Here is a 26,165-nt window from a genome sequence, read left to right as displayed (position 1 = left end):
GTCCTGCTGATAGTTGCCTGCTGAAAGTTGCATTTGGAAATTTGCCGTTTGGGAGAGGTATTGAAGGCACACAGCGTATGTAGAATTGGAGCACAATGAACTCAAAGTTTCAGGAGAGATGGGGGAACGTGGAAATAACACCTGGAGCTCCTGCCTCTGGTTCTGTTGTGTTTGTAACTTTTAATTTCCTCTCTCAGGCGAAAGGCAATGAAAGGACGCCTATATTTCACAGCCAAGGCCCAAAAGGAAGGAAAGATAATGATTAAGACCCACCCATTGGCTCGGATCTGCTGCTGCAATTCCTGTGGGTTTGACCAGGTGAGAAGAATGGACGATTCAGTGTGCAACAGGAAATAGTCAGGCATGTCGTTCTCCTCGGAGCAGAGAAGGTGGAGAGGAGATTTGATCGAGGTGTTCAAAATCATGAGGGGTCTGGACAGAGTAGATAGAGAGAGAAACTGTTCCCATTGGTGGAAGGGTCGGGAACCAGAGGACACAGATTTAAGACGATTGGCAGAAGAACCAAAGGCGACACGAGGGAAAACCTTTTCACGCAGCGAGTGGTTAGGATCCGGAATGCACGGCCTGAGAGGGTGGTGGAGGCAGACTCAATCGCTGCTTTCAAAAGGGAGTTGGATAAGTCCCTGAAATATATATTTTTTGCAGGGCTCCAGGGAAAGGGCGGAGGAGTGGGACTAGCTGAAGTGCTCTTGCAGAGAGCCGACAGGCCACATGTAACCATTCTGTGATTCTATATTAAAAGTAGATAAGATCGAGGCTCTGGAGAGGGGCAGAGATAGAGGAGGCGTCTGGGGTAGAGATGGGAGGAGACGGAGGGGGAGTTTGAGGAGCAGACGGGGAGGAGACAGAGGGGGAGTTTGGGGGGGAGACGGGGAGGGGAAGTTTGGGGAGTTTGAGGAGGAGACGGGGAGGAGACGGAGGGGGAGTTTGAGGGAGGAGACGGAGGGGGAGTTTGAGGGGGGAGACGGGGAGGGGACGGAGGTGAGTTTGAGGGAGGAGACGGAGGGGGAGTTTGTGGGGGGAGACACGGAGGAGACGGAGGGGGAGTTTGAGGAGGAGACGGGGAGGAGACGGAGGGGGAGTTTGGGGGGGGGAGAAGGGGAGGAGACGGAGGGGGAGTTTGAGGAGGAGACAGAGGGGGAGTTTGGGGGGGGGGAGAAGGGGAGGAGACGGAAGGGGAGTTTGAGGAGGAGACAGAGGGGGAGTTTGGGGGGGGGGAGAAGGGGAGGAGACGGAAGGGGAGTTTGAGGAGGAGACGGAGAGTAGACGGAGGGGGAGTTTGGGGGGGGGAGAAGGGGAGGAGACGGAGGGGGAGTTTGGGGGGGGGAGAAGGGGAGGAGACGGAGGGGGAGTTTGAGGGGGGAGACGGGGAGGAGACGGAGGGGGAGTTTGTGGGGGGAGACGGGGAGGAGACGGAGGTGGAGTTTGAGGGGGGAGACGGGGAGGAGACGGAGGGGGAGTTTGTGAGGGGAGACGGGGAGGAGACGGAGGGGGAGTTTGAGGAGGAGACGGGGAGTAGACGGAGGGGGAGTTTGGGGGGGGAGAAGGGGAGGAGACGGAGGGGGAGTTTGGGGGGGGAGAAGGGGAGGAGACGGAGGGGGAGTTTGAGGGGGGAGACGGGGAGGAGACGGAGGGGGAGTTTGTGGGGGGAGACGGGGAAGAGACGGAGGGGGAGTTTGAGGGGGGAGAAGGGGAGGAGACGGAGGGGGAGTTTGGGGGGGAGAAGGGGAGGAAACGGAGGGGGAGTTTGAGGGGGGAGACGGGGAGGAGACGGAGGGGGAGTTTGTGGGGGGAGACGGGGAGGAGACGGAGGGGGAGTTTGTGGGGGGAGACGGAGAATCAGACAGGTGAGGCAGCGAGATACAGACTGTGACACAATAAGTTATTCACTGAGACAGGAGAAGAGCGAGGCATTGGGATGGAATATAGGCCCAGCAATGTTAGAGAGACTGAGACAGACAGGGCAGAGAGTTACTGAGACAGACAGGGCAGAGAGTTACTGAGACAGACAGGGCAGAGAGTTAGAGACTGAGACAGACAGGGCAGAGAGTTAGAGACTGAGACAGACAGGGTTAGAGAGTTAGAGACTGAGGCAGACAGGGTAGAGAGTTAGAGACTGAGACAGACAGGGCAGAGAGTTAGAGACTGAGACAGACAGGGCAGAGAGTTAGAGACTGAGGCAGACAGGGTAGAGAGTTAGAGACTGAGACAGACAGGGCAGAGAGTTAGAGACTGAGACAGACAGGGCAGAGAGTTAGAGACTGAGACAGACAGGGCAGAGAGTTAGAGACTGAGACAGACAGGGTAGAGAGTTAGAGACTGAGACAGACAGGGCAGAGAGTTAGAGACTGAGACAGACAGGGCAGAGAGTTAGAGACTGAGACAGACAGGGTAGAGAGTTAGAGACTCAGGAGATGGGTCAAGGAGTCTGAGACTAAGACAGGGTCAATAAAGGATACTGGATGAATGCAGCAAGGAGAACTTTGAGCCCCCTTAATTTATCTATCATCGCATTATATCTGGAATGGATTTAAGCTCCTGCCTCCATTTCCAACATAGGAACAGAAGCCAGAGTCTATGTTTCTATGTTTCTATGTCCTTTTGCAGTTGTTTAGGGTCCTCTTCACATATTGCCTTTCTTCCCATCTTTGTATCGTCAGCAAACTTGGCTACATTACACTCAGTCCCTTCTTCCAAGTCGTTAATATAGATTGTAAATAGTTGGGGGCCCAGCACTGATCCCTGCGGCACCCCACTAGTTACTGATTTCCAACCTGAGAATGATCCATTTATCCCGACTCTCTGTTTTCTGTTCGTTAGCCAATCCTCTATCCATGCTAATATATTATCCCTAACCCCGTGAACTTTTATCTTGTGCATTAACCTTTTATGTGACACCTTGTCAAATGCCTTCTGGAAGTCCAAATACACCACATCCACTGGTTCCCCATTATCCACCCTGTTCATTACATCCTCAAAGAATTACAGTAAATTTGTCAAACATGACTTCCCCTTCATAAATCCATGCTGACTCTGCCTGACCGAATTTTGCTTTTCCAAATGTCCTGCTACTGCTTCTTTAATAATGGACTCCAACATTTTCCCAACCACAGATGTTAGGCTAACTGCTCTATAGTTTCCTGCTTTTTGTCTGCCTCCTTTCTTAAATAGGGGTGTTACATTTGCAGTTTTCCAATCTGCTGGGACCTCCCCAGAATCCGGGGAATTTTGGTAAATTACAACCAATGCAGCCACTATCCCTGCCGCTACTTCCTTAAGACCCGAGGATGCAAGCCATCAGGTCCAGGGGATTTATCTGTCTTTAGTCCCATTATCTTACTGAGTACCACCTCCTTAGTGATTGTGATTGTGTTAAGTTCCTCCCCCCCTATAGCCCCTTGACTATCCACTGCCGGAATATTGTTATTATCCTCTACCGTAAAGACTGATACAAAATATTTGTTCAGAGTTTCTGCCATCTCCATGTTCCCCGGTCTCGTCCTCTAAGGGACCAACATTTACTTCAGCCACTCTTTTCCTTTTTATATACCTATAGAAACTCTTGCTATCTGTTTTTATATTTTGTGCTCGTTTATTTTCATAGTCTATATTCCCTTTCTTAATCATTTTTAGTCATTCTTTGCTGGCTTTTAAACGCTTCCCAATCCTCTGGCCTCCCACTAGTTTTGGCCACATTGTATGCCCTTGTTTTTAATTGGATACCGTCCTTTATTTCTTCAGTTAGCCACGGATGGCTATAGAAACATAGAAACATAGAAAATAGGTGCAGGAGTAGGCCATTCAGCCCTTCTAGCCTGCACCGCCATTCAATGAGTTCATGGCTGAACATGAAACTTCAGTACCCACTTCCTGCTTTCTCGCCATAACCCTTGATCCCCCGAGTAGTAAGGACTACATCTAACTCCCTTTTGAATATATTTAGTGAATTGGCCTCAACTACTTTCTGTGGTCGAGAATTCCACAGGTTCACCACTCTCTGGGTGAAGAAGTTTCTCCTCATCTCGGTCCAAAATGGCTCACCCCTTATCCTTAGATCTTTTCTCTTACACCCTTTCCTCCTCACTGAAATATATCCTTCTTGAGAATTGTGAAATATCTCCTTAAATGTACACCACTGTTCATCAACTGTCCCACACTTTAATCTATTTTCCCAGTCCACTTTAACCAACTCTGCCCTCATACCTTCATAGTCTCCTTTATTTAAGTTTAGTACGCTGGTTAGAGATCCAACTTTATCACCTCCATCTGAATTTGAAATTCAACCATGCTATGATCACTCATTCATTGATAGATATGGTGAAAAGCTGAGGCCCCAGTACAGATCCTAGGCTGTGTGGTTGATGATGAAGAAGAAAGCTGTAGACTGCAGGAAGATATCGATGAACTGGTCAGGTGGGCAGAACAGTGGCAAATGGAATTCAATCCGGAGAAGTGTGAGGTATTGCATTTGGGGAGGGCTAACAAGGCAAGGGAATACACAATAAATGATACGACACTGAGAAGTGTAGAGGAACAAAGAGACCTTGGAGTGCAGGCCCACAGATCCCTGAAGGTAGCAGGCCAGGTAGATAAGGTGGTTAAGAAGGCAATCGGAATGCTTGCCTTTATTAGCCAAGGCATGGAATATATGAGCAAGGAGGTTATGATTGAACTGTATAAAACACTGGTTAGGCCACAGCTGGAGTACTGCGTGCAGTTCTGGTCACCACATTACAGGAAAGATGTGATTGCACTGGAGAGGGTACTAGAGAGGAGATTTACGAGGATGTTTACTGGACTGGAGAATTTTAGCCATGAGGAAAGATTGGATGGGCTGGGGTTGTTTTCTTTGCAACAAAGGAGGCTCAGTGGAGATTTAATTGAGGTGTAAAAAATTAAGAAGGGCCTGGATAGAGTGGATAGGAAGGACCTGTTTCCCTTGGCAGAGGGGTCAACAACCAGGGGGCATAGATATAGGCCACCAAATAATAACTTCACGGTGGGGCAGGCAATAATCAAGGGAATAATGGAGGCATGTGAAAAAGGAACGGCAGTAATCATGGGGGATTTTAACCTACATATCGATTGGTCAAATCAAATCGCACGGGATTGTTTCTTAGAACAGTATGTTACAGAACCTACAAGAGAGCAAGCTATCTTAGATCTGGTCCTGTGTAATGAGACAGGAATAATAAACGATCTCCTAGTAAAAGATCCTCTCGGAATGAGTGATCACAGTATGGTTGAATTTGTAATACAGATTGAGGGTGAGGAAGTAGTGTCTCAAATGAGCGTACTATGCTTAAACAAAGGGGACTACAGTGGGATGAGAGCAGAGTTGGCTAAAGTAGACTGGAAACACAGACTAAACGGTGGCACAATTGAGGAACAGTGGAGGACTTTTAAGGAGCTCTTTCATAGTGCTCAACAAAAATATATTCCAGTGAAAAAGAAGGGCAGTAAGAGAAGGGATAACCAGCCGTGGATAACCAAGGAAATAAAGGAGAGTATCAAATTAAAAACCAATGCGTATAAGGTGGCCAAGGTTAGTGGGAAAATAGAAGATTAGGAAAATTTTAAACGACAGCAAAAAATGACTAAGAAAGCAATAAAGAAAGGAAAGATAGATTACGAAGGTAAACTTGCGCAAAACATAAAAACGAATAGTAAAAGCTTTTACAGATATATAAAACGGAAAAGAGTGACTAAAGTAAATGTTGGTCCCTTAGAAGATGAGAAGGGGGATTTAATAATGGGAAATGTTGAAATGGCTGAGACCGTAAACAATTATTTTGCTTTGGTCTTCACAGTGGAAGACACAAAAACCATGCCAAAAATTGCTGGTCACAGGAATGTGGGAAGGGAGGACCTTGAGACAATCACTATCACGAGGGGGGTAGTGCTGGACAGGCTAATGGGACTCAAGGTAGACAAGTCCCCTGGTCCTGATGAAATGTATCCCAGGGTATTAAAAGAGATGGCGGAAGTTATAGCAGATGCATTCGTTATAATCTACCAAAATTCTCTGGACTCTGGGGAGGTACCAGCGGATTGGAAAGCAGCTAATGTAACGCCTCTGTTTAAAAAAGGCAGCAGACAAAAGGCAGGTAACTATAGGCCGGTTAGTTTAACATCTGTAGTGGGGAAAATGCTTGAAACTATCATTAAGGAAGAAATAGCGGGACATCTAGATAGGAATAGTGCAATCAAGCAGACGCAGCATGGATTCATGAAGGGGAAATCATGTTTAACCAATTTACTGGAATTCTTTGAGGATATAACGAGCATGGTGGATAGAGGTGTACCGATGGATGTGGTGTATTTAGATTTCCAAAAGGCATTTGATAAGGTGCCACACAAAAGGTTACTGCAGAAGATAAAGGTACGCGGAGTCAGAGGAAATGTATTAGTATGGATAGAGAATTGGCTGGTGAACAGAAAGCAGAGAGCCGGGATAAATAGGTCCTTTTCGGGTTGGAAATCGGTGGTTAGTGGTGTGCCACAGGGATTGGTGCTGGGACCACAACTGTTTACAATATACATAGATGACCTGGAAGAGGGGACAGAGTTTAGTGTAACAAAATTTGCAGATGACACAAAGATTAGTGGGAAAGCGGGTTGTGTAGAGGACACAGAGGCTGCAAAGAGATTTAGATAGGTTAAGCGAATGGGCTAAGGTTTGGCAGATGGAATACAATGTTGGAAAGTGTGAGGTCATCCACCTTGGAAAAAAAAACAGTAAAAGGGAATATTATTTGAATGGGGAGAAATTACAACATGCTGCGGTGCAGAGGGACCTGGGGGTCCTTGTGCATGAATCCCAAAAAGTTAGTTTGCAGGTGCAGCAGGTAATCAGGAAGGCGAATGGAATGTTGGCCTTCATTGCGAGAGGGATGGAGTACAAAAGCAGGGAGGTCCTTCTGCAACTGTATAGGGTATTGGTGAGGCCGCACCTGGAGTACTGAGTGCAGTTTTGGTCACCTTACTTAAGGAAGGATATACTAGCTTTGGAGGGGGTACAGAGATGATTCACTAGGCTGATTCCGGAGATGAGGGGGTTACCTTATGATGAGAGATTGAGTAGACTGGGTCTTTACTCGTTGGAGTTCAGAAGGATGAGGGGTGATCTTATAGAAACATTTAAAATAATGAAAGGGATGGACAAGATAGAGGCAGAGAGGTTGTTTCCACTAGTCGGGGAGACTAGAACTAGGGGGCACAGCCTCAAAATACGGGGGAGCCAATTTAAAACCGAGTTGAGAAGGAATTTCTTCTCCCAGAGGGTTGTGAATCTGTGGAATTCTCTGCCCAAGGAAGCAGTTGAGGCTAGCTGATTGAATGTATTCAAGTCACAGATAGATAGATTTTTAACCAATAAGGGAATTAAGGGTTACGGGGAGAGGGCGGGTAAGTGGAGCTGAGTCCACGGCCAGATCAGCCATGATCTTGTTGAATGGCGGAGCAGGCTCGAGGGGCTAGATGGCCTACTCCTGTTCCTAATTCTTATGTTCTTATGAGAAGAAATTTCTTCTCTCAGAGGGTTGTAAATATGTGGAATTCATTGCCTCAGAGAGCTGTGAAAGCTGGGACATTGAATAAGTTTAAGACAGATATAGAAAGTTTCTTAAATGATAAGGGAATAAGGGGTTATGGAGACTGGGTAGGGAAGTGGAGCTGAGTCCATGATCAGATCAGCCGTGACCATATTAAATGGCGGAGCAGTGCCTTATCCTGCTCCTATTTCTTGTGTTCTTATTTAAAGTAATTGCTGGAGGTTTAGAGGGGAGTTGAGAATTTCTTCACCCAGAGGGTGGTGGGGGTTTGGAACTCACTCCCTGAAAGGGTGGGAGAGGCAGAAACCTTCACCACATTTAAAAAGTACTTGGATGTGCACCTGAAGTGCCGTAACCTGCAGGGCTACGGACCGAGAGCTGGGGAGTGGGATTAGGCTGGGTAGCTCTTTGTCGGACGGCATGGACACGATGGGCCAAAATGGCCTCCTTCCGTGCTGTAAATGTCTATGATATGAGATCCCTGGAAAACATCACTAGTCAAATTGCCACATTCAGAGAACCTTCCTGTTTATCCCCACTCTGCGTCCTAGCTCCCAACCAGGTACCAAACCAAGTCACAAGACTACCTACAATTATGTTCACTCAAAATATTGATCAGAGTGGTTTCATTTCGCTCTGATGCTGTCCTATATTGGCCTTTCAACAATTCTAGTCCCAAACTGTTATAGCTGATCTTGCAGTTCTGTTCCAATTCACCTTCTAACCTCTCAAAGTTGCTTCTTTCAAAGCCAGTAAGCACCAGTGTCTTACGTCTTTCCCCATAACGCAATCCTTTGATGCCACCGTTATTTGTGTCTTCACGAAGGAAGACACAAATAACCTTCCGGAAGTACTAGGGGACCAAGGGGCTAGTGAGAAGGAGGAACTGAAAGATATCCTTATTAGGCGGGAAATTGTGTTTGGGAAATTGATGGGATTGAAGGCCGATAAATCCCCGTGGCCTGATAGTCTGTATCTCAGAATACTAAAGGAAGTGGCCCTAGAAATAGTGGATGCATTGGTGATCATTTTCCAACAGTCTATCGACTCTGGATCGATTCCTATGGACTGGAGGGTATCTAATGTAACACCACTTTTTAAAAAGGGAGGGAGAGAGAAAGCGGGTAATTATAGACGAGTTAGCCTGACATTAGTACTGGGGAGAATGTTGAATCAATTATTAAGGATGAAATCGCAGCGCATTTGGAAAGCAGTGACAGGATCAGTCCAAGTCAGCATGGATTCATGAAGGGGAAATCATGCTTGCCAAATCTTCTGGAATTTTTTGAGGATGTAACAAGCAGAGTGGACAAATGAAAACCAGTGGATGTGGTGTATTTGGACTTTCAAAGGCTTTTGACAAGGTCCCACACAAGGGATTGGTGTGCAAAATCAAAGCGCATGGTATTGGGGGTAATGTATTGACGTGGATAGAGAACTGGTTGGCAGACAGGAAGCAGAGAGTCGGGATAAATGGGTCCTTTTCAGAATGGCAGGCAGTGACTAGTGGAGTGCCGCAGGGCTCAGTGCTGGGACCCCAGCTCTTTACAATATACATCAATGATTTAGATGAACGAATTGAGTGTAATATCTCCAAGTTTGCGGATGACACTAAACTGGGTGGCGGTGTGAGCTGTGAGGGGGACGCTAAGAGGCTGCAGGGTGACTTGGACAGGTTAGGTGAGTGGGCAAATGCATGGCAGATGCAGTATAATGTGGATAAATGTGAGGTTATCCACTTTGGGGGCAAAAACGCGAAGACAGAATATTATCTGAATGGCGGCAGATTAGGAAAAGGGGAGGTGCAATGAGACCTGGGTGTCATGGTACATCAGTCATTGAAAGTTGGCATGCAGGTACAGCAGGCGGTGAAGAAGGCAAATGGTATGTTGGCCTTCATAGCGAGGGGATTTGAGTATAGGAGCAGGGAGGTCTTACTGCAGTTGTACAGGGCCTTGGTGAGGCCACATCTGGAATATTGTGTTCAGTTTTGGTCTCCTAATCTGAGGAAGGACGCTCTTGCTATCGAGGTAGTGCAGCGAAGGTTCACCAGACTGATTCCCGGGATGGCAGGACTGACATATGAGGAGAGACTGGATCAACTGGGCCTTTATGCACTGGAGTTTAGAAGGATGAGAGGGGATCTCATAGAAACATATAAGATTCTGACGGGACGGGAGAGGTTAGGTGCGGGTGGAATGTTCCCGATGTTGGGGAAGTCCAGAACCAGGGGACACAGTCTAAGGATAAGGGGTAAGCCATTTAGGACTGAGATGAGGAGAAACTTCTTCACTCAGAGAGTTGTTAACCTGTGGAATTCCCTGCCGCAGAGAGTTGTTGATCCAGTTCATTGGATATATTCAAGAGGGAGTTAGATATGGACCTTATGGCTAAGGGGATCAAGGGGTATGGAGAGAAAGCAGGAAAGGGGTACTGAGGGAATGATCAGCCATGATCTTATTGAACGGTGGTGCAGGCTCGAAGGGCCAAATGGCCTACTCCTGCACCTATTTTCTATGTTTCTATGTTTGAGAGATCATCTCGGCATATCTAGCAGGATTTCACATCTCCCCATATCTCAGTGACCAGAACTGGACACAGTGCTCGAGGTGGGTCTCAGCAGGGCACCAAGTGGTTTCTGTACGACACCGTTTCAGATGCCCTGTTGACCCAGCAAAACAATAGCTATTCCGTCACTTTGTTTAAAGGCAGTGCTGTAGGGAGGTGTTGAATCTATTAACCCATATTCCTCCAACTTCACTGTCAGCTGATTCTAAGCCACCCAGTGTGTCCGGGACGAGCTTTCTTCCATCACAGCTCAGCACCTTATCTCTGACTGTTTACAGATTTCATTGAACTAATGGAGTAGATCCCCAGCTCTCTCCTCACACACCACTTTCATTGGGTTTATGAACTCAAGTTGCTGCTGATGGTCCAATACACACAGCATTCACCATCATTTATCAGAGTTACAGGAGCTAGGATAAAGATGAAAGAACCGGAGATTACTCCCAGTGCCACGTGCCAGTGAGAAGAGAAACAGGAAGATGGTGCAGGTGACTGCACAGCTGGAGATGTGTTGTAGGAGGGAGGGCATTGGATTCCTGTGCTCATTGCCCGAACCCCCGAAATATACCCACTGCCCGAACCCCTGAAATATACCCACTGCCCGAACTCCCGAAATATACACACTGCCCGAACCCCTGAATATACCCACTGCCCGAACTCCCGAAATATACACACTGCCCGAACCCCTGAATATACCCACTGTCCGAACCCATGAAATATACCACCTGCCCGAACCCCTGAAATATACCCACTGTCCGAACCCTTGAATATACCCACTGCCCGAACCCCTAAATATACCCACTGCCCGAACCCCTAAATATACCCACTGCCCGAACTCCCTAAATATACCCACTGCCCGAACCCCTGAAATATACCCACTGCCCGAACTCCCGAAATATACACACTGCCCGAACCCCTGAATATACCCACTGACCGAACCCCTGAAATATACCACCTGCCCGAACCCCTGAAATATACCCACTGTCCGAACCCCTGAAATATACCACCTGTCCGAACCCCTGAAATATACACACTGCCCGAACCCCTGAATATACCCACTGCCCGAACCCCTAAATATACCCACTGCCCGAACCCCTAAATATACCCACTGCCCGAACTCCTGAAATATACACACTGCCCGAACCCCTAAATATACCCACTGCCCGATCTCCCTAAACATACCCACTGCCTGAACCCCTAAATATATACACTGCCCACCCCCCCAAATATGCCCAGTGCCCAAACCCCTAAATGTACCCACTGTCCGAACCCCTAAATATACCAACTGCTCGAACTCCCGAAATATGCCCACTGCCCAAACCCCTAAATATACCCAATGCCCGAACCCCTAAATATACTCACTGCCCGGACCCCTAAATATACCCACTGCCCGAACCCCTAAATATACCCACTGCCCCCCCCAAATATACCCACTGCCCGAACCCCTAAATATACCCACTGCTCGATCCCCCGAAATATACCCACTGCCCGAACCCCTAAATATACCCACTGCCTGAACTCCCGAAATATACCCACTGCCCGAACCCCTAAATATACCCACTGCCCGAACCCCTAAATATACCCACTGCCCAAACCCCTAAATGTACCCACTGCCCGAACCCCTAAATATACCAACTGCTCGAACTCCCGAAATATACCCACTGCCCGAACCCCTAAATATACCCAATGCCCGAACCCCTAAATATACTCACTGCCCGGACCCCTAAATATACCCACTGCCCGGACCCTTAAATATACCCACTGGCCAAACCCCTAAATATACGCAGTGCCCGCACTCTCGAAATATACCCACTGCCCGAACCCCTGAAATATACCCACTGCCCGAACCCCTAAATATACCCACTGCCCGAACCCCCGAAATATATCGACTGCCTGAACCCCTGAAATATATCCACTGCCCGAACCCCTAAATATACCCGCTGCCCGAACCCCTAAATATACCCACCACCCGAACCCCTGAGATACACCCACTGCCCGAACCGCTAAATATACCCACTGCCCGAACCCCTGAAATATAACCACTGCTCGAATCCCTAAATATACCCACTGCCCGAACCCCTAAACATACCCACTGCCCGAATCCCTGAAATATACACACTGCCCGAACCCCTGAAATATACCCATTACCCAAACCCCTCAATATACCCACTGCCTAAACCCCTAAATATACCCACTGCCCAAACCCCCGAAATATGCCCACTGCCCGAACCCCTGAATATACCCACTGCCCGAACCCCTAAATATACCCACTGCCCAAACCCCTAAAGACACCCACTGCCCGAATGCCTAAATATACCCACTGCCCGAACCCCAAAATATACCCACTGCCCGAACCCCTAAATATACCCACTGCCCGAACCCCTAAATATACCCACTGCCCAAACACCTAAATATACCCACTGCCCAAACACCTAAATATACCCACTGCCCAAACCCCTAAATATACCCAAACCCCTAAATATACCCACTGCCCGAATCCCTAAATATAACCACTGCCCGAATCCCTAAATATACCCATTGCACAAACCCCTAAATATACCCACTGCCCGAACCCCTAAATATACCCACTACCCGAACCCCTAAATACACCCACTGCCCGAATCCCTAAATATACCCACTGCCCGAACCCCTAAATATACCCACTGCCCGAACCCCTAAATATACCCACTGCCCAAACCCCTAAATATACCCACTGCCCGAATCCCTAAATATACCCACTGCCCGAACCCCTAAATATACCCACTGTCCGAACCCCTAAATATACCCACTGCCCGAATCCCTGAAATGTACCCACTGCCCAAACCTCTAAATATACCCACTGCCCGAACCCCCGAAATATACCCACTGCTCGAACCCCTAAATATACCCACTGCCCGAACCCCTGAAATATACCCACTGCCCAAACCTCTAAATATACTCAGTGCCCGAACCCCCTAAGTATAACCACTGCTCAAACCCCTAAATGTACCCCCGCCTGAACCCCCTAAATATACCCATTGCCCAAAACCCACGTAAATATACCCACTGCCCAACCCCCCCAAATATACTCACTGCCCGAACACCCCCCCTTAATATACCTATTGCCCGAACCTTCCCTAAATATACTCACTGCCTGAACCCCCGAAATATCCCCACTGTCCAAATCCCCCCTAAATATACTCACTGCCCGAACCCCCGAAATATCCCCACTGTCCAAATCCCCCCTAAATATACTCACTGCCCGAACCCCCCCTAAATATACTCACTGCCCGAACCCCCCCCCCCTAAATATACTCACTGCCCGAACCCCCCCTAAATATACCCACTGTCCAAACCCCCTAAATATATCCGCTGCCTGATCCCCCAAAATATGCCCCCTGCCCGAACCTCCATAAATATAATTTTAAGAGAAAAGTCCTTCAGTCCCATTCTAACCATATCCTTGCTGGAATCTTTGATCGTGGATGTACCTTGTGCCCGACCTGTTGTTCTGCAACTTTAAGGACATTAGATTCCAACCCCCTTCTTGGGAAGGAAATCAATCGATGCTGCAAGTTTCTTTCTAACCTTGAACCCTGCTTCCCGGCAGGTATTGATCCAACTCCTTCAACAGAGACGATTTGCTTAGTTGCCCTCTCACAGAATGCTGGTAGGTTTGGAGGTAATGGCCATGTTCGCTGTGATTCCATTGCCTTTACATGTTGATTAATCGTTGCCCATAGTGTGTATTCACCAGGACTACGGTTACAACCCTCAGGCACAGCTCACAATTTATGGGGCTGTGGGTAATCTTTCCCTGGTACACTCTGCCCTCTTCCCTCCAGCATTCCTCCTCTCAGTCCGCCATGCCCCTCATTTGGTGTCAACAAAGTTTGATATTATTGTCCTTATTCCTACTCCAAATCGATATAAATAGAAAGCACAAGAGCTCCAGCACCAATCCCTGAGGCACCCACTACCCACATTCCACAAATGTATCCCTTCTCGATATGACTCTATCCTTCTGCTTTATTCCCTGTAATAGAATGTGCCTTGATTGTAATACATTTCCACCGATCCCAAGGGCTTGGGCCCAAGGAGTAGATTATTATCTGGGGCAGTGTCAAATGCCTTCCTGAAATCCAGGTACATAACATCCACTGTATCGCCTCTATCCACCAGGTCTCTCATCTCTTCAAGGAAATCCAGTAAATTAGTCCAGCACAATCTCTCACTCCTGAAACCATGCCGACTGCCTCAGATTACCTCCTACCCCACTGGATAGTCACTGCCCAAACCCCTAAATATACCCACTGCTTGAACCCCTAAATATACCCACTGCCTGAACCCCTGAAATATACCCACTGCCTGAACCCCTAAATATACCCACTGCCTGAACCCCTGAAATATACCCACAGCCCAAACCCCTAAATATACCCAATGCCCGAACCCCTAAATATACCCACTGCCTGAACCCCTGAAATATACCCATGGCCCAAACCCCTAAATATACCCACTGCCTGAACCCCTGAAATATACCCACTGCCTGAACCCCTGAAATATACCCACGGCCCAAACCCCTGAAATATACCCACAGCCCAAACCCCTAAATATACCCACTGCCTGAACCCCTGAAATATACCCACAGCCCAAACCCCTAAATATACCCACTGCCCGAACTCCCGAAATATACACACTGCCCGAACCCCTAAATATACCCACTGCCTGAACCCCTGAAATATACCCACAGCCCAAACCCCTAAATATACCCACTGCCCGAACTCCCGAAATATACACACTGCCCAAACCCCTAAATATACCCACTGCCTGAACCCCTGAAATATACCCACAGCCCAAACCCCTAAATATACCCACTGCCTGAACTCCCAAAATATACCCACTGCCTGAACCCCTAAATATATCCACTGCCCAAACCCCTAAATATACCCACTGCCTGAACTCCCCGAATATACCCACTGTCTGAACCCCTAAATATACCCACTGCCCGAACTCCCGAAATATACACACTGCCTGAACCCCTAAATATACCCACTGTCCGAACTCCCTAAATATACCCACTGCCTGAACCCCTAAATATACCCAATGCCCGAACCCCTAAATATACCCACTGCTTGAACCCCTGAAATATACCCACAGCCCAAACCCCTAAATATACCCAATGCCCGAACCCCTAAATATACACACTGCCCGAACCCCTGAAACCATGCCGACTGCCTCAGATTACCTCCTACCCCACTGGATAGTCACTTGGACAAGTGGGGATTAATTAAGGAAAGCCAGCACGGATTTGTTAAAGGCAAATCGTGTTTAACCAATTGATGAGAGTTTTTTGATGAGGTAACAGGGAGGGTTGATGAGGGTAATGTGGTTGACGTGGTGTACATGGATTTCCAAAAGGTGTTTGATAAAGTACCACATAATCAGCTTGCAGCAAAGTTGAAGCCCATGGAATAAAAGGGACAGTGGCAGCATGGATACGGGATTGTGTCAGTGACAGGAAACAGAGAGTAGTGGGGAACGGTTGTTTCTGGGACTGGAGGGAGGTATACAGTGGTGTTCCCCAGGGTCGGTACTGGGACCACTGCTTTTCTTAATATGTATTAATGACCTGGATTTGGATGTAAGAACATAAACATAAGAAATAGGAGCAGGAGTTGGCCATTCGGCCCCTCGAGCCTGCTCCACCATTCAATAAGATCATGGCTGATCTGATCATGGACTCAGCTCCACTTCCCCGCCCGCTCCCCATAACCCTTTACCCCCTTATCTTTCAAAAATCTGTCTATCTCCACCTTAAATATATTTAATGACCCAGTCTCCACAGCTCTCTGGGGCAGAGAATTCCACAGATTCACGACCCTCTGAGAGAAAATTCCTCCTCATTTCCGTTTCAAATGGGCGACCCTTATTCTGAGACTATGCCCTCTAGTTCTAGATTCCCCACGAGGGGAAACATTCTCTCTGCATCTACCCTGTCGAGTCCCCTCAGTATCTTACACGTTTCAATAAGATTACCTCTACGTTTTCTAAACTCCAATGAGTATAGGTCAAACCTGCTCAACCTTTCTTCATATGACAACCCATTCATCTCCGGAATCAACCTAGTAAACCTTTTCTGAACTACCTCCAATGCAAGTATATCCTTCCTTAAATAAGGAGACCAAAACTGTACGCAGTACTCCAGGTGTGGCCTCACCAATACCCTGTACAGTTGTAGCAGGACTTCTCTGCTTTTATACTCTATCTCCCTTGCGATAAAGGTCAATATTCCATTTGCCTTCCTGATCACTTGCTGTACCTGCATAATAACTTTTTGTGTTTCATGCACAATGACCCCCAGGTCCCTCTGTACTGCAGCATTTTGTAATCTCTCCCCATTTAAATTATAATTTGCTTTTTTATTTTTCCTACCAAAGTGGATAACCTCACATTTTCCCACATTATACTCCATCTGCCAAATGTTTGCCCACTCACTTAGCCTGTCTATATCCCTTTGTAGATTCTTTGTGTCCTCCTCACAATTTGCTTTCCCATCTTTGAATCATCAGCAAACTTGGCTACATTAACTCGGTCCCTTCATCCAAGTCATTAATATAGATTGTAAATATTTGAGGCCCCAGCACCGATCCCTGTGGCACCCCACTAGTTACTGTTTGCCAACCGGAAAATGACCCATTTATCCCGACTCTCTGTTTTCTGTTAGTGAGTCAATCCTCTATCTATACTAATATATTACCCCCAACCCCATGAACTTTTATCTTGTGCATTAACCTTTTATGTGGCACCTTATCGAATGCCTTCTGGAAATCCAAATACACCACATCCACTGGTTCCCCCTTATCCACCCCACTCGTTACATCCTCAAAGAACTCCAGCAAATTTGTCAAACATGATTTCCCTTTCATAAAACAATGCTGACTCTGCTTGACTGAATTATGATTTTCTAAATGTCCTGTTACTGCTTTTTTAATAATAGACTCCAGCATTTTCCCAATGACAGATGTTAGGCTAACTGGTCTATAGTTTCCTGCCTTCTGTCTCCCTGTACAGGGCACAATTTCAAAATTTGCAGGTGATACAAAACTTGGAGTTCTAGTGAACAGTGAGGATAGGGATAGACTTCAGGAAGACACAGACAGGCTGATGGGATGGTCAGACAAATACAGATGAAATTTAGCGCAGAAAATTGTGAAGTGATAAATTTTGGTAGAAAGAATGAGGAGAGAAGATATAAACTAAAGGGTACAATCCTAAAGGGGGTACATGAACAGAGAGACCTGGTATGTGAGCATAATTCGTTGAAGGTAGGAGGGCAGGTTGAGAAAGCGGTTAAAAAGGCTTACGGGATCCTGGGCTTCATAAATAGAGGCATAGAGTGTGGAAGTTATGATGGACCTGTATAAAACACTGGTTTGGCCCCAACTAGAGTATTGTGTCCAATTCTGGGCCCCGCACTTTAGGAAGGATGTGAAGGCCTTCGAGAGGGCGCAGAAGAGATTTACGAGAATGGTTCCAGGGATGAGGGACTTCAGTGACGTGGATAGACTGGAGAAGCTGGGGTTGTTCTCCTTGGAGCAGAGAAAGTTGAGAGGAAATTTGATCGAGGTGTTCAAAATCATGGGGGGCCTGGACAGAGTAGATAGAGAGAGAGAAACTGTTCCCATTGGTGGAAGGGTCGGGAACCAGAGGGCACAGATTTAAGGTGATTGGCAGAAGAACCAAATACGATGTAAGAAAATACTGGAATCGGGATCTGGAATGCGCTGCCTGAGAGGGTGGTGGAGGCAGACTCAATCTTATCTTTCAAAAGGGAGTTGGATAAGTATCTGAAGGGAAAAGAATTGCAGGGCCACAGGGAAAGGGCGGGGAGTGGGACTGACTGATAGTGGGCACAGGCTCGACGGGCCGAATGGCGTTCTGTGCTGTAACCATTCTAGGATTCTATGGATGCACCCTTAGATTATCCCTCATCTAACAGTGGAAGGAAGGCTAGGATTTAAGTCTAGACTTTGATGGTTCATCCCTCGCCCCTTTTTTTGAATTTTGGAGTCACATTTGCTATTTTACAGGCTTGGGGCCAGGTCCAATGAACTCTGAGAAACATCCACAAGAGAACCCGATCTCTCCAGGAGCCTCATCTATCATGAGCTTTGAGGGTGTAACTGATAGGATAGATAATGAGGAACCATTGGATGTGGTGTATTTGGGTCTTCAAAAAGCATTCGATAAGGTCACGCAAAAGAGGTTACTGCACAAGATAAAAGCTCACTGGGTTGGGGGTAATATATTGTTGGAGAATTGGCTAACTGACAGAAAACAGAGAGTTGGGTTAAATGGATGATTTTCCGGTTAGCAAACAGTGACTAGTGAGGTGCCGCAGGGATCAGTGCTGGGGCCTCAACTATTTACAATCTATATTAATGACTTGGATGAAGGGACCGAGTGTAATGTAGCCAAGTTTGCTGATGATACAAAGATGGATGGGAAAGAAAATTGTGAGGAGGACACAAAAAATCTACAAAGGGATAGACAGGCTAAGTGAGTGGGCAAAAATTTGGCAGATGGATTATAATGTGGGAAAATGTGAGGTTATACACTTTGGCAGAAAAAATAGAAAAGCAAATTATAATTTAAATGGAGAAAAATTGCAAAATGCTGCAGTACAGAGAGACCTGGGGGGCCTTGTGCATGAAACACAAAAAGTTAGTATGCAGGTACAGCAAGTGATCAGGAAGGCAAATGGAATGTTGGCCTTTATTGCAAGGGGGATAGAGTATAAAAGCAGAGAAGTCCTGCTACAACTGTACAGGGTATTGGTAAGGCCACACCTGGAGTACTGCGTACAGTTTTGGTCTCTGTATTTAAGGAAGGAAGGATATACTTGCATTGGAGGCAGTTCAGAGAAGGTTCACTCGGTTGATTCCGGAGATGAGGGGGTTGACTTATGAAGATAGGTTAAGTAGGTTGGGCCTATACTCATTGGAGTTCAGAAGAATGAGAGGTGATCTTATTGAAACATAAGATAATGAGGGGGCTTGACAAGGTGGATGCAGAGAAGATATTTCCACTCATAGGGGAAACTAAAACTAGGGGGCATAGTCTCAGATTAAGGGGTCGCCCATTTAAAACTGAGGTGAGGAGGAATTTCTTCTCTCAGAGGGTTGTAAATCTGTGGAATTCTCTGCCCCAGAGAGCTGTGGAGGTGGGGCATTGAATATATTTAAGGCGGAGATAGACAGATTTTTGAGCGATAAGGGAGTAAAGGGTTATGGGGAGCGGGCGGGGAAGTGGAGCTGAGTCCATGATCAGATCAGTCATGATCTTATTGAATGGTGGAGCAGGCTCGAGGGGCCGAATGGCCGACTCCAGCTCCTATTTCTTATGTTCTTATGTTCTTAGAAAACAGAGAGTAGGGGTAAATATGTCATTTTCAGGTTGGCAGGCTGTAACTAGTGGGGTACCGCAAGGATCGGTGCTGGGGCCCAGCTATTCACAATCTGTATCAATGACTTAGGTGAGGGGACCGATAGTAATATATCTTAGTTTGCTGAAATAGTTAGGTGGGAAAGTAAGTTGTGAGGAGGATGCAAAAAGGCTACAAAGGGGATATAGACAGGCTAAGTGAGTGGGCAAGAACATGGGAGATGGAACATAATGAGGAGAAATGAGAAGTTATCCAGAGTATTTTTAAATGGTGAGAGATTGTGAAATATTGGTGTTCAGAGGGACCTGGGTGTCCTTGTACACCAATCACTGAAAGTTAACATGCAGGTACAGCAAGTGATTAAAGCAAATGGGATGTTGGTCTTTATTACAGGAGGATTTGAGTATAAGAGTAAAGATGTCTTACTGCAATTGTACAGGGCCCTGGTGAGACCACAGCTGGAGTATTGTGTACAGTGTCGGTCTCCTTACCTAAGGAAGGATATACTTGCCAGAGAGGGAGTGTAACGAAGGTTCACCAGACTGATTCCTGGGATGGGGGGATTGTCCTATGAGGAGAGATTGAGTAGACTAGGCCGATATTCTCTGGAGTTTAGAAGAATGAGAGGTGATCTCATTGAAAATACACAATATTTAAAGCACTTGACAGGGTAGATGCAGGGAGGATGTTTCCTCTGTCCAGACAGTCTAGAACCAGGGGTCACAGTCTCTGAATGAGGGGTTGGCCATTTAGGACTGAGGTGAGGAGGAATGTCTTCACTCAGAGGGTGGTGAATCTGTGGAATTCTCTGCCCCAGAGGGCTGTGGAGGCTCAGTCTCTGAGTATATTCAAGGCTGAGTTCGATAGATTTTTGGATACTATGGAACCATGGGATATGGGGATCGGGCGGGAAAGTGCAGTTGAGGTCGAAGATCAGCCGTGATCTTATTGAATGGTGGAGCAGTCTCGAGGGGCTGTTTGGAGAAATGTGAAGTTATTCACATTGGTAGGAAAAGTAGAAAAGCAGAGTATTTTTAAATGGTGTGAGATTGGGAAATGTTGTTGTTCAGAGGGACCTGGGTGTCCTTGTACATAAATCCTACTCATATTTCTTATATTCTTATGTAACCTCCCCAATATGTCCTTTCATGATTTAAAACATTTTCAGTCTACTTTCACCTTTGAATTGTGCCCCAATTTTGGCAATTCTCCCCTTATTTCTTTTATGAACACTATTGAAAAATAACAGTTAACTATTTCAGTAATCTCTCTATCTTCAGGCACCATTCCTGCATTCTCAATTTCAGAGGGCCATCTCCTCCCTGCTTTACTCCGGACATGTTGAAGAATACTTTCCTCTTCAACTGTGTTTCCCTCGTGATTTCTCAGCACTTTCTCGGAATTTCTCAGCCTATCTTTATAGATCTTCCTCTTGTTCCTTTCTTGAACATTTCAAATTGTTGTAAGCTCTCCCGATTCTTTTCACAATTTTGTTACTAATCCAAACATATTATGTTTGTTCTGTATCTGACCTGTTCCCTTTTGCATCTTAAAAACAATCCCTTTCAAATAATTCCACTTTTCTTCCACTTCGCTGCCTTCCTGTGACTCGATAAACGCAGTTTGGTTAAAATGTGGCTTCCTTTTGCTTTCTACCTTCATGTTTAACCGAACTGTCAGAACGCTATTGTTACTAGATCCCAAATGTTCCCTCACTTCTACTTTGCTTATTGTTCCCTCCTCATTCTCTGGGACTCATGAACCCTTGTGGGTTCGAGAATATTCTGTGTTGGAAACGATTCCCTCACAATGCCAATAAATTCCCACTCACTTGCAGACTGGCCATATTGTGCGCTCCAGTCAGTGTGAGGAAGATTGGAATCCCGCAGGAATGCTACTGAAGACTTTGCTCTCCTGAGTCTTACTGTCTCCCACAGAACGGATCAAACCTCGGATTATTTGGTGGCCTGTAGCATATTCCGATCAATAACTTTTTCCCTTTACTGTCCTTTAATTCTATCCCGCGAGATTCAGTATCACTCCAACATACAACTCCATAGTACCTAGTCCCTCTCCAACAAATACAGTCAGACCAACTCATACCTTAATTTCCTGATTCTTCGCTAAAGCACAAAACCTTCGAGTTAACTCCCTAATCATAAGAACATAAGAAATAGGAGCAGGAGTCAGCCATTCGGCCCCTCGAACCTGCTCCGCCATTCAATGAGATCATGGCTGATCATCGACCTCAACTCCATCGCAACTCTATCGATCTCAGTCTTCAATATACTCAACGACAGACCATTCACAGCCCTCTGGGGCAGAGAATTCCAAAGATTCACAACCCTCTGAGTGGTGAAATAGCTCCTTGTCTTAAATGGCCGACCACTTATCCTGAGACTGTGGGGGAGAAATTTGGGCTGCTTACTCCTCCCATTAGTCCTTTCACCCGGGCATGGCTCTGCTGCCGACTGCCGTGAAATTCCACGGGGGTTTAGCGGTGTCATTGACCAGTAGCGCCCTGCTCCTCCCAGTAGGGTCCTGGGCTATTGGGCCGGCAATGACAACATGCGTAGCGCCCTGTGGGCCATTGGCAGCTCCGCGGGGCACCTACCGGGCTTTAGGCCGCTCGCGGGGCGAAAATTAAAGGGGAGGTGCGGTGCTCAAATGTTAAAGATGGCCGACTTCTGATCTTCCCATTGCGAGGCAGTGCCATGATGTTGTAGCTCGGCATTCCTCGGCTCTGTGCCAGGCAGCTGCCACGGCACCCTGTTCCCTCATGGTGTACTGGTGGCCCCTTCTTCCTAATGCAGCGTCCACAGTGTGCCCTCCTCTTTAACGGAAGGGTCCTGTGTTCCCACCAACACCACGTGCCTCTCCGCACGGTGATGGTTAGCGCCCGGGTCCCGCCCCCGAGAGGAAGTAGAACATGAGATTTTGCCCAATTTAGCTGGTGGGACGTGATTACTGCGCCTGCTGCAGGCAATCCCGTGTCACAGCACTTACCGCCCCCAGCCGGGGTGGAACACAACTTCACCCTCCGTGACCCCTAGTTCTCCACCAGGGGAAATAATCTTTCAGCATCTACCCTGTCAAGTCCTCGAAGAATCACTTCTCATTTTTCTAAACTGCAGAGTATCGGCCCAATCTATATCACTCAATCAATAGGACAACCTCATCCCAAGAATCAACCTCCTGAACCTTGGTTGCACCCGCTCTGGTTGGGAGGTAGGAGGGTGGCGATAAATGTAATGTTCACTGATTGACAGAATGTGACAGTGTTCCTCAGGGATCTGCTGTGGGGCCTCTGCTTTTCACTGTATCTATCAATGACTTGGAAGAAGGAACAGAGAGTTGTATATCCAAGTGTGAAGATTACACAAGGGTAGGAGGGACAGTAAGTTGTGTAGATGAGCAGTGTAAGAGTTCATTCGCTTTATATTGGAGTAACATTAACCTTTAGCTTGTTCCTGTTAAGTGAGTTACAGTGTGTAGTTCAGTCAGTGGGAATGGAAAGCTGTGCCAATCAGAGATGGTCAGAGAGCTGAGAAGAAATGACCAGGAGGTTCCAGCCTGAATGGGCAGGGAAATGAAGGTTGGATGGTAGTGTGAAATGACCTCAGGCTAGGGCTGATCACTCAGCTGGTTTTTAAACCCTCCGATGTAATGGTGATGTGTGATATCCGTGTAGGACACACACGCAAAGCATGTGAGGGAAGAGTAATGTCCCCAGCCAGCTGCACCGTGCCTGTTTACCTCCAGCCTCCCGTCTCTTTCACAGGTGGATGCGGAACAGTACTACAGTGAACTGGAGGAGAAGCTGACAGATGAGTTCAATGCTGAGCGCAATCGCATCACCCTGAAAAGACTGGGAATGGGTTTTGTGACCTTCCAGGACGAAAGGATGACAGCTGTGTGAGTGTCTGTGGGCTAAGGGACTGATATTCATTTACTTTCAATCACAGAATCATAGAGGCTTACAGCACAGAAGGAGGCCATTCGGCCCATCGTGTCCACACCGGCCGACCAAGAGCTACCCAGCCTAATCCCACTTTCCAGCTCTGGGTCCGTAGCCCTGTGGGTTACAGCACTTCAGGTGCACATCAAGTACTGTTTAAATGTGGTGAGGGTTTCTGCCTCTACCACCCTTTCAGGCCGTGAGTTCCAGACCCCCACCACCCTCTGGGTGAAGAAATTTCCCCTCAAATCCCCTCTAAACCTTCTACCAATTACTTTAAATCTATGCCCCCTGCTTGTTGACCCCACTGCCGAGGGAAACAGGTCCTTCCTATCTACTCTATCCAGGCCCCTCATAATTTTATACAACTCAATGAGGTCTCACCTCAGCCTCCTCTGTTCCATGGAAAACAGACCCAGCCTATCCAATCTTTCCTCATAGCTAAAATTCTCCAGTCCTGGCGACATCCTTGTAATTCTCCTCTGCACCCTCTCCAGTGCAATCACATCTTTCCTGTAATGTGGTGACCAGAACTGCACGCAGTACTCGAACTGTATAAACCACTAGATAGGCTACAGCTAAAGTATAACCCCCTTGCTCTTGTATTCTATCCCTCGGCAAATAAAGGCAAGTATCCTGATTGCCTTCTTAACCACCTTATCCACCTGGCCTGCTACCTTCAGGGGTCTGTGGACCTTCACTCCCAGGTCCCTTTGTTCCTCTACACTTCTCAGTGTCCTACCATTTAATGTGTATTCCCTTCCCTTGTTAGCCCTCCCCAAATGCATTCCCTCACATTTCTCCAGATTAAATTCCATTTGCCACTGCTCTGCCCACCTGACCAGTACATCGATATCTTCCTGCAGTCTACAGCTTTCTTCTTCATTATTAACCACACGGCCGATTTTAGTATCATCTGCAAACTTCTTAATCATACCCCCAACATTCAAAGTCCAAGCCATTGATGTATACCACAAAAAGCAAGGGACCCAGCACTGAACCCTGTGGAACCCCACTGGAAACATCCATCCAGTCACAAATACACCCATCAACCATTACCCTTTGCTTCCTGCCTCTGAGACAATTTTGGATCCAACTTGCCACTTTGCCCTGGATCCCAGGGGCTTTTACTTTTGGGACCAGTCTGTCACACGGGACCTTATCAAAAGCTTTGCTAAAATCCATATACACTACATCGTACACACTGCCCTCATCGACCCTCCTGGTTACCTCCTCTCAAAATTCAATCAAGTTAGTCAGACACGACCTTCCCTTAACAAATCCATGCTGACTGTCCCTGATTAATCCGTGTCTTTCTAAATGTAGATTTATCCATTTTTTCCAATAATTTTCCCACCACTGAGGATCTTCTTCTTCCTCCCCCTCCCCCCTCCCCCGCCCGACTGATGAGACCAATGTGGGATCTACAGTCTCTGTCACAGGTGGGGCAGACGGTGGTTGGAGGGACGGGTGGCTGGGGGGCTTGATTTGTCGTCCGCTTCTTCCGCTGTTTGTGCTTGACTTCCGTGTGATCCCAGCAAAGAGACTCGAGGTGTTCGGTGCCTTCTCGGATGCTTCTCCTCCACTTTGAGTGGTCTTGGGCCAGGGATTCCCAAGAGTCGGTGGGGATGTTACATTTTTTCAAGGAGGCTTTGAGGGTGTTCTTGAAGCGTTTTCTCTGCCCTCCTGGGACTCGCTTGCCGTGACATAGCTTGGAGTAGAGTGCTTGTTTCGGGAGTCTAGTATTGGGCAGGTGGACAGTGTGGCCTGTCCATTGGAGCTGATCGAGCGTGGTCAATGCCTCGATGCTGGGGTATGTTGGCCTGGAGAGAATGCTGACGGTGTGCCTATCCTGCCAATGGATTTGAAGGATTTTGCAGATTAATTAATGATCTCATAGTAAAGGATCCTCTAGGGAAGAGTGATCATAACATGATAGAATTTCACATTCAGTTTGAGGGTGAGAAACTTGAGTGTGAAACTAGTGATTTAAACTTAAATAAAGGCAATTACTAAGGTATGAAGGCAAAGTTGGCTAACGTGGACTGGGAAAATAGATTGCCAACCCAAGAATGAACCATTTATCCCGACTCTCTGTTTTCTGTTAGTTAGCCAATCCTCTATCCATGCTAATATATTACCCCCAACCCCGTGAACTTTTATCTTGTGCAGTAACCTTTTATGTGGCACCTTGTCAAATGCCTTCTGGAAGTCCAAATACACCACATCCACTGGTTCCCCTTTATCCACCCTGTTCGTTACATCCTCAAAGAATTCCAGCAAATTTGTCAAACTTGACTTCTCCTTCATAAATCCATGCTGACTCTGCCTGACAGAATTATAAGAACATAAGAAATAGGAGCAGGAGTGGACCATACGGCCCCTCGAGCCTGCTCTGCTATTTATTATGATCATGGCTGATCCGATCATGGATTCAGGTCCATTTCCCTGCCCGCTCCCCATAACTCCTTAATCCCTTATTGGTTAAGAAACTGCCTATCTCTCTCTTAAATTTATTCAATGTCCCGGCTTCCACAGCTCTGTGAGGCAGCAAATTCCACAGATTTACAACCCTCTGAGAGAAGAAATTCGTCCTCATCTCAGTTTTAAATGGGCGGGCCCTTATTCTAAGGTTATGCCC

At 47.0% G+C, this 26,165-nt stretch overlaps 1 protein-coding gene across 1 annotated transcript in view; it reads left to right on the top strand.

The window, feature by feature from the left end:
* Positions 1-26,165, top strand: part of tmem63c (transmembrane protein 63C) — a 192,514-nt gene that overhangs the window by 111,808 nt on the left and 54,541 nt on the right. Inside the window, exons 12-13 of the mRNA XM_070871360.1 lie at positions 198-318; positions 23,348-23,481. Coding sequence (XP_070727461.1) covers positions 198-318; positions 23,348-23,481 — 255 coding nt within the window. The remainder of the gene's footprint in view (positions 1-197; positions 319-23,347; positions 23,482-26,165) is intronic.

The sequence above is a fragment of the Pristiophorus japonicus genome, unplaced genomic scaffold (genome assembly GCF_044704955.1).
Source record: "Pristiophorus japonicus isolate sPriJap1 unplaced genomic scaffold, sPriJap1.hap1 HAP1_SCAFFOLD_246, whole genome shotgun sequence".
NCBI lineage: Eukaryota > Metazoa > Chordata > Chondrichthyes > Pristiophoridae > Pristiophorus > Pristiophorus japonicus.
Note: the sequence above shows the minus strand (reverse complement) of the source record. Positions and strands in the feature narration are given on the sequence as shown.